At 56.7% G+C, this 9,073-nt stretch overlaps 2 protein-coding genes across 2 annotated transcripts in view; one reads left to right on the top strand and one right to left on the bottom strand.

Annotated features, from left to right (window-relative positions):
• RSPH14 (radial spoke head 14 homolog) overlaps positions 1–2,573 on the bottom strand; it is a 75,270-nt gene extending 72,697 nt beyond the window's left edge. The window contains exons 1-2 of the mRNA XM_042783209.1: positions 2,375–2,573; positions 382–484 (exon numbers count right to left, since the gene is read on the bottom strand). Coding sequence (XP_042639143.1) covers positions 382–484; positions 2,375–2,573 — 302 coding nt within the window. The remainder of the gene's footprint in view (positions 1–381; positions 485–2,374) is intronic.
• A 5,524-nt stretch (positions 2,574–8,097) lies between these two features.
• Positions 8,098–9,073, top strand: part of RAB36 (RAB36, member RAS oncogene family) — a 16,490-nt gene continuing 15,514 nt past the window's right edge. The window contains exon 1 of the mRNA XM_007957403.2: positions 8,098–8,166. Coding sequence (XP_007955594.2) covers positions 8,098–8,166 — 69 coding nt within the window. The remainder of the gene's footprint in view (positions 8,167–9,073) is intronic.

The raw sequence follows: 9,073 nt of genomic DNA, 5'->3' as shown, positions 1-9,073 counted from the left end.
GGGCATGGATTCCAACTCACAGCGCCCCTAGAGGGCAGAGTGGAACTGCCCTATTGGGTTTCCAAGGCTGTCAATTAATACTGACGCTGACTGCCCCATCTTTCTCCCGAGGAGTAGCTGGTGGGTTCCAACCGCCCACCTTTCATTTAGCAGCCAAATGCCTTAACCACTGTGCCATTAGAACTCCTCCTCAGAGCCAAGAGTGAACATAAAAACTGGTCTGGGGTGCAGAGCCCCATGAGGCCCCCTCAAAGGCACCCCAAAGCTCCCCAAGTGTAGGCTGCATTGGCCAGCAAGAAGTGCCCAGTCTAGGTCATCGGGCCACGCCCCCAGACGAGGGCGGTGCGGAGGCCGCACGCTGTTTGTGGGGCCGGAACCCACCTGCCCACGTTGTGTGCGGCCATGATGTAGAGGGCCTCGGTGGCCTTGATCCGCGCCACGTGGTCGCCATCCTTCAGCAAAGCCTTCAGGCTCTCCAGGCAGCCTGCGGAGCAGAAACGCCTGTGAACACCCACCTCCGGGAAGTCCCCTCGCCCTGAGGGCGGCAGGAGAAGCTCCCCGTGGGCAGCTGCGGGAATATCCGGTCTGAAGGCACCTCAGTCACGGAGCGGGGACTCTGTGTGGGCAGGCCCGCCCCAACACAGCCTCCTGGGCCGCACGAAAAGGCCGTACACTGTCCACTAGCGTCTTGTCATGCAGGCTGCTGTAGGGCTGACACATGGCATTGAAGAGACCTGGGGTCAGAGTGGACCCCTGCCCCAACCTAGTCACGTGACCTGGAGCAGGTTTCGCCGAGAGTTGCCAGATCAAGCATATATAAACCCTGCTTTATTGAGCAACTCAAACAGACATCAGTTCTGGGCAGTAATATTTACTATAGACAGAAAGGGGAAATATGTCATTTTGAGGACTAAGGTGAGCCTGACACAAGCCGTGGAGTTTTCAATTGCATCCTATGCATGCAAAAGTTGGATGAGAAAGGGAGACCGAAGAAGAATGGATGCTTTGAATTACGCTGTTGGTGAAGAACACGGGATACACCCTAGGCTGGCAGAAGAACACGCAAATCGGTCCTGGAGGAAGCAAGCCAGGATGCTCCTGAGAGACGAGGATGGTGACACTTGGTCTCACGTACTTTGGTCAGGTTGTCAGAGGGACCAGCGCCTGGAGAAGGATGTCATGCTTGGTAAAGGGGAGGCTTGGGTAAAAAAGGAAGACCCGCAACGAGATGGACTGAGGCAGCGGCTGCAACGGTGGGCTCGGGTACAGCCAGGACTGTGAGGCTGGCACAGGCCAGGGCAGAGTTTAGTTCTGTTGGACATGGGGTCGCTATGAGTCGGAAACGACTCGACAGCACCTAACAATAACAACAAAAAGCGAAAAGAACCCAAGTGTCTATCCACAGACGCCTGGGTCCACAAATGTCATCAACAACATGTGCTGTACACATGCCATGAAGAAGTGAAGTCCCAGCACATGCTTTGACATGAATGAGCCTTTGAAAAACATCATGCTGAGTGCAGGCAGGTGGTCATAAAAGGGCAAATCTCCCATGAGCCCACTGAAATCTCTGCCATATGCCCAGAGACAAAAGGTCATGAGCGGTGACCAGGGCGGGTGGGGAAAAGAGGGGAAAAGTCATTACTTAGGAAGCAGAAAGTATCTGTTTAGGAGCTCTGGTGGTGCAGTGGTTAAAGCACTGGGCTACTAACCAAAATTTGGTTTGGACCCACCTACTGGTCTGAGGAGGAGCTCTGGTGGCGTAGTGCCTAAGGCATCTGACTGCTAACCAGCAGGCTGGTGGTTCAAACCCACCCACAGCCACTCCTCGAAAGGAAGGTTGAGCAATCTACTTCCGTAGTGATACCACCTCGGAAACCCAAGGAGGGGTTGCTATGTGTCGGATATGACTCTATGGCAGTGCATTTGGTGTTCGGTTTGTACCAGTCGGAGGGAGAAAGATAAGGCAGTCAGCTTCCCTGAGACTGACACCCTGGGAAATCGTGTGGGGCAGTTCCACTCTGTCCTCTAGGGGCACCGTGAGTTGGAATCCACGCCCTGGCAGTGGATATGGTTTGGGCTTAGCTTCCATAAAGACTGACGGCCTTGGAAACCCTGGGGGACAGTTCCACTCTGTCCTCTAGGGGCCGGGGGAGTGGTTTGGGCACAGTGCTTTGGCAGAGGGGTGCTGATGGCCTCAAACTCCCTCAGCTCTTGCTCTGACATCGGTGAGAGTGAACCCACCGTTTGTGACAGCTTTGTGGGTGCGGCAGACACACAGGGCTGTCTGCTGGCCTGCGGGGCCACTATGACTCTGGGGCAGGTGCCCAGGCACGGTCGGACTGAGCAGGTGGGACAGACACTGGGGCCTCACCTATCTTGATGGCCTCATAGACGTGTTCCGGGTCGTGCATGAGGTCACACAGCGCCATGAGGGCTTTCTGCTTCGTGCGCAAGTCCTCCGACTGCAGCTCTTCGTTCAGCTTGGGCAAGGCTCGGCAGCCGTAAGCGATGGCAGCCTGGGTGGGGTTGATGTCGGGGGGCAGGTGCATGGAGATTCGGGCGTGGGCCATCTTTCCGCACTGGAAGAGTGCAAATCACCAGCTTTCCAGACGAAACCTCTGGATAGAGATCCCAGAAAGCTGCCTTTACTACCACTGTGATTTACAAGCTTCCTTTCATTTGAGAGCTCTGGCGGCATTGTGGTTAAGGTATTTGGCTACTGAACCAAAAGGTGGGTAGTTCAAGCCCCCCAGGCGCTGTGTCAGAGAAGATGAGGCGGTCGGCTTCCATGAAGACTGACAGCCTTGGAAACCCTCTGTCCTCTAGGGGCGCTGTGGGTCAGGATCGACTCACGGCAGTGGGTTTGGTTTGGGCTTTGCTTCTTTGAAGACTGACAGCCTTGGAGACCCTGTGGGCAGTTAGTTCCACTCTGTCTTCTAGGGGCGCTGTGGGTCGGAATAGACTCCATGGCAGTGGGTGTGGTTTGGGCTTTGCTTCTGTGAAGACTGACAGCCTTGGAGACCCTGTGGTGCAGTTCCACTCTGTCCTCTAGGGGCGCTGTGGGTCAGAATAGACTCCACGGCAGTGGGTTTTCTCATTTTAATCTCAAAACTGTCTGTGAGGACAAGTGGGCAAGCATTTTTGCTCCCAGTTTACAGCTGGACTAACTGAGGTGAAGAGTAATTAAAGGAGTAGCCCAGGTCACAGTGCAGGTAAGTTGCAGCCCCAATGCCCGACTCCAGTGCTGACACCGCGGATACTGAGCACACTGGGTCTTCAGTCAGGAGGACCGAGAGCAACTAAACAAAGCAGACACACACTCAGGCTGCCTCCACATTCAGCATTTATTCTGGGCCAGCAATAGCTAGGAGCTCACTCAGCTCCCCTGTAAGGAGAGGCTTGTGTTATCTCCATTCGACAAATGACCAAACTGCGGCTCAGGCCAAGGAGCTTGCCAGGGCCGACATAACTGCTTAAGGACGAGAGCTCAAAGGCAGGTCAGGCTCACCGACCCACGAGGGACCCCTGTCAGATGCCTGTCATGTCACAAAAAGAAAGGCTTTTGAGCCTTTCAAGCTACAGGAAGGCCTCTCCGATGGGTGCAAACAGTGAACCAGCTCAACTAACCAAAAGGTTGGAGGTTTGAGGGCACCCAGAGGCACCTTGGAAAAAAGGCCTGGCGATCTAGCACTTCTGAAATATCAGCCATTGGAAACCCTGTGGACAGGCCTCCTGGTCTTATAAAGATGGTAGAACACCTGAGGCTAGGCCCTTCACTCACTCACTGCTGTGGAGTCAGATCCAACTCATAGCCACCCCTCCTTAGGTTTCCGCAGCGGTATCACTACAGAAGTGGATTGCCCAGTCTTCCTGTGGCCCGTAGACACCGTTTAAAGCCTGGAACTGAACTCACCCCCAGGGCTCAACTCTCAGCCAAATGGTAGACAGACCCATAAGGTGAACTATAACATCAGGGAGGCGCACTGTCCTTAGAACATCCAACGCTAGGCGATCCCAAGGGCAGCATGTGCCAGGGAGGAAGCTCAGAAGGCAGGAAGGGATGGGAAAGGACACAGGGAAAGGGAAACACGGGGAGGAAGCGGGAAGAGAGCTGTTACATGGTGAGGATTGCAGACAGTGTCATGAATCTAAATGTGTATGGAAAACCAATTTGTTCTGTAACCTTCACCCAAACCACAATTTTTTACAAAGTCCTGTGGAGCACGGTTCTGCTCCGTACACACCGGGTCGCCGTGTGTGTCAGTGTGAACCCGAGGGCAGCAGGGTTGGTGTAAGCGTTAAATGGAGACTTATTTAAGACCTGGCCCCTGCCCCAGGCCATGTGGACTCAAAGTGGCTTCGTGGCCCTCGGCGCGTTACTTCCTACGTGTCCTTCTGCAGCTGCAAAGGGGCAGTTTGTTACACTGACTGACTTACAGGAGTTGGACGCACAGGGCTCCAGACATGCCCACAGCCAGCGGCAGCGACAGCCCTAGCTCTGCACCAGGAAGGGTGCAGGCAACCGGTGACGGCGGGGGAGAGGGGCGGGGCCATGAGGGGCGGGGCCATGAGGGCGGGGCCATGAGGGCGGGACCAGGAGGGGCGGGGCCTGAGGGGCGCGGCCATCTCCAGCCTGGGCGCCCTCTCCTGGCGTGGAAGGGGGCCCGCCGGGAACCTGGCCTGGCCCTTCCGGGAAGCGTGGGCTGCAGGAGTCTGGTCGCCGAGAAGCGAGGGTGACTTGGTTCCCGTGTGAACCGGGGTGGGTGGGTCTGGGGGGCCCCCTGCCCCCGGGATCTTCCTACCGCCGCCGCCGCCGCAGCCGCCTCACCTGCCTCCGCGCGCGCAGACTCTGGCGTCCACCCGCCAGACGCGCACCCGTTGCTGGGCGACCCGGTTGCTAGGCTACGCACTCGGAGCCCAGCGCGCCTAGGTGGCCTGATTGCAAAACCCGAACAGTGATGTTTCCCAAGGGTGTCGTGGAAGGAGGCAGCCCTGTGCGTAAAAGGGCTTTGTTAGTGGCAAAGACCGGAAGGACAGAGACTTCGCTGGACCCGGGCGCTTTGCATGCCTTCATCTACAGAGGAAACCCGTGAGATCGTACATTATCCCGTTTAGGAGAACCTCACAGACGTGAAATTGTTGCGGGTTAGCCTCCAGTTGGCCGGGCACCATGGTGACCCCGCGTACAACAGAATATAGCATTCCCTGGTCCTGCATCATCTTCAAGGTCATTGGTATGTCTGAATCCACTGTGCGGCTGTGTGTCGCTCCGTCTTGGCTGCCCTTCTGTTATACCAACCCCTGGGTCCTTTTCTAGAAACTGGTCTTTCCCTCTGACTTGCCCAAAGTCAGCCAGGTTCAAGTCTCGACATGGTTGCTTCTAAGGAACATTCCGGCTGTACCTTTTCCCATACAGTTTGTTCTTCTGGCCGTCTGTGGTACATTCCGTATTCCTCACCAACATCACCATTCCAGTGTGTCAGTTGCTATCTGCTTTTACATGGGGCACAGCCCTAAAGCCCCCAAAATGGCTCCTGGACTCCATCTTGTTTAATGAAGAAAGAGATTTATAAACTCATGCCCCTTCCCCTCCTCAAGGCCAGAAGGGCCCTTCCTTAGAATAGTTACAACTCATGAAGCTGCTGATGGCAGCGTCTTATCAGGGTAGAGGACAGGTGGCGGTCCTAAGACCCCGTCCAGGGCCCCCAGCTGCCCGGGCCCAGCGCCATTCTGTCTGGGAACAGACACGCAGTCCCCATCCCTAGCTCCTCAAACCCAGGCAGAAATATCCCTGGGAAGTGGGAGGGGGTCAGCGGTTACTTGAACTTGGCCCAGCCTGCCACTGCTGGACTACTGGCCATCTGCTCTTGTACTGCAAACTCTTTGCTTTTATTTTACTCTTAGTTTCCTTATAATATATTTCTTACGTCTCTGAGCACACCTCCGGGTACATTTTTCAGTCTTCTGGTACCTACTCAAGTTACCCTCCTTTCCTGATGCCCTGAAAAGTTTTCCTTATTCATTGTCCAGCTCTCACATGCATTTGGGATGATTGAAAACACCATGGCTTGGGGGTCAGGTGCATCTTAGTCTTCAAAGTGACATCTTTGCTCTTTAACACTTGAGAGAGGTCTTTTGCAACAGATTCGCCCAATGCAATATGTCATTTGAATTGACTGCTGCTTCGGTGGCCCAGTGAATGATACAAAAAAAAAAAAAAAAACCCACTGCCCTCAAGTGGATGCTGACTCGTAGGGACCCTACAGGACAATGTAGAATTGTCCCATAGGGTTTCCATGGCTGCCAATCCAGACTGCCTCATTTTTCTCCCATGGAACAGCTGGTGGGTTTGAACTGCTGACTTTTTGGTTAGCTGCCAAACAAAAGGAATTGTACACACAGAGTGGTCAGGGGAGGCCTCACCTAGAGGCCATGTTGTGGCAGGTGATAAGGGAGCTAGGTGGGTATCTGGGGGAAGGGCATTCCAGGCCCGGGGGACGGCTAGTGCAAAGGCCCCATGGCTGGCCCGCACCGTCGCAGAGCAGCAAAGAAGACAGAACAGTCTGACTGGGCTGAGAGGAAGCAGTAGACCAGGTAGAAGAGGAAACGGAGAGGGGGTCAAATCACACAGGACTTCTGGGGCCACTGTAAGGACTTTTTAAATCCGAGAGCACGGAGGAGGCATTGGAGAGTTTGGTGCCAAGAACTGGCATCATCCGATCTGTTCCAACGGAGTCACTGGGGCTGCTGCCCTGGGACTAAGACAGGAGCCCGGGTGGACACAGGGCTACCAGGTAAGGGATAAGAATAGGGTGGCCTGGCTCAGGGTGATACCAGGGCAAGTGAGGAGAAAGAGGATTCAGGACAAATTCTGAAGGTAGAAATGGTGCAACAGATCTGTAGTGAACCTGGAAAGAGATGACCAGAAAAAAACAAACACTTAAGCGTTTCACGTACTCAGTAGCCATCCTTGCTTCTTACTCTGCCAAGTGAAGGCCACTTGCGCGCCGCCCCGCGCAGCCCGCCCCGCCCAGACCCCACCCAGGGATGAAGCCCCACCCTCTGGTCGTCCTGGGCCCGCCCACTCCCCCTCGCCCCGGCCTCGCTCCCGTTGCCATGGTAATCACCGGGCAACGAATCTCTTCTGGCAGCCCTTCCCAGGCCTGGTCAGCAGCCGCAGCTCCGGGGAGGCCCTCGTTGCCGTGGTGACTTACTGAGGAAGCCGGGGTCGCGAGTCTCCACGATCAATCCCACCAAGACCACGCCCCTTGGACTAGGCCCCACTCCCTGACCGCCCTGGCCCCGCCTACCGCCCGCCTACCCGGCACCGCCCTTGTTGCGATGGTGATCGCCTGTGCAGGCCGCATGCGCCAGTCTCTCCTTGGTCAGACCCCACCCCAAACCGCCCAAGCCCCGCCCGACGCCCGGAGGTCCCGCGTGGGCCTCGTTGCCATGGTGATAGGAGCCGCGTGGTGAGCTAGCCCAGGGCCTGCGCAGTCCAGCACCCCACGGCCTTAGCTACCGCCGCCGCCGTCGCTGCAGCCGCGCGCGGTAAGTCTGCCGGACTCCTGGCCCGCCCCTCCCAGAACCTGGGCGCAGCAGCGGGAAAGGCCCACACCCCGGGCCTGGGTCAGAGCCACCCAGGAGGGGCGGGGGCGCAGCAGAAGGAACCTTCCTTGGGCGCTCGGCCCGCTCTGGGCGGCGCTGCGGACGCTGTGGGGAGAGGACCCCCTGGCGGTGTCTGGGGACTTGGGGCAAAGCCTTCCTCACCCTGCCTCCACTGTGCTGGCCGGATGTGCGGCTCGCGGTCTGTGCCAGGCTTAGCCGCGAGCTAGGCTCAGACAGGGCCCTTCCGGTTGGACACCTGAGAGGATGCTGATCCCTGACTCCAGGGGCACTGGGCAGGCGTGCAAGTGAGAGGTGGCCTTGCCTTCTTCCTGTGTCAGGCGGCCTTCCCTGGCGCTCCTGGTCGAGGAGGGGTGTGGATTTGTTTGGAAAGTGGTGAGAAGTTAGGATGAAACGTGATGGTGGGTTCCCAAGCACCACGTTGGGCACCTGCCTAACGCCTTCCCTGGTCCACAGGACTCCCACAGGATGAGCTCCTCCCTAAAGCCGTTGGGGCCGCCTGTGAGCCAGGACCGGATCATCACCACCTTCCCTAAGGTAAAGGCGTCCGTGTGGTTGCCTGAGGTGGGGTGGTTGCCTGGGGTGGCGTGTTTCCCCGCCGCCTGACGTCCCCACACCCAGTGGAACTAAGCGCTGCCCAGTCCTGCGTGATTGATTGGTTGAGAGGCAGACCACTGTGGCCCCCGGAGTTTTCAGTGGGTAGGGTTCAGAAGGAGATTGCCAGGCCTTTCTTCCCAGTCTTAGTCTAGGAGCTCCTAGCATGCTAGCCACACGCCAGCCTCCACTGTGCATCGGCCAGGAATCAAACCCGGATCTCCTGCATGGACGGGGGGGGGGAGTTCTACCAAGGCATCCCCACTACCTCAGACGGTCACTAGGCTAGCCCTTTAGGTCTGCACCCATCAGCACCTCCAGCAGGTGGGCCAGGGAGGTCTGTCCGTCATGGTTGTGCAAACGGTTACACGCACAGTGTAACCAAAAGGTGGGTGGTGGAGTCTGGGTACCCAGAGGTGCCTCAGGAGACTGACTTCTGAAAAAACCAGCCGTTGGCAACCCTGTGGAACACGGTTTGACTGTGACACACGTGGAATCATCACGACTCGGGGTTGATTCTGTGACAGACCCTGGGGACATCCCCTCGAACAGCTGGGAGACTGTTGACTGGTACATGGAGGTCAGCATGTTCATGGTGTCCCTGGGAGACAGTTTGGCATCAGACCGTCCTGGGTGTGAATCCTGACTTGGTGGCCAAGAGCAAGTGACTCAGAGAGTAAGCGCCTCCCATTGTGTGCTTGCTTCCCTGACAGGCCTTGTTGCTTTTGTTCTCATCAGGATTCTTACAGTTTTGAGAACAGCAAGGTCCCTGGGGGTGGCACACACACAAATGGTTTATGCTCGACTGCTAACCAAAGACTGGTGGTTCTAATCCACCCAGTGGCTCTGC

The sequence above is a fragment of the Orycteropus afer genome, unplaced genomic scaffold, assembly GCF_000298275.1.
Source record: "Orycteropus afer afer isolate SDZICR_OR568_19922 unplaced genomic scaffold, OryAfe1.0 scaffold00744, whole genome shotgun sequence".
NCBI lineage: Eukaryota > Metazoa > Chordata > Mammalia > Tubulidentata > Orycteropodidae > Orycteropus > Orycteropus afer.
This window is presented reverse-complemented; position numbering and strand designations above follow the sequence as displayed.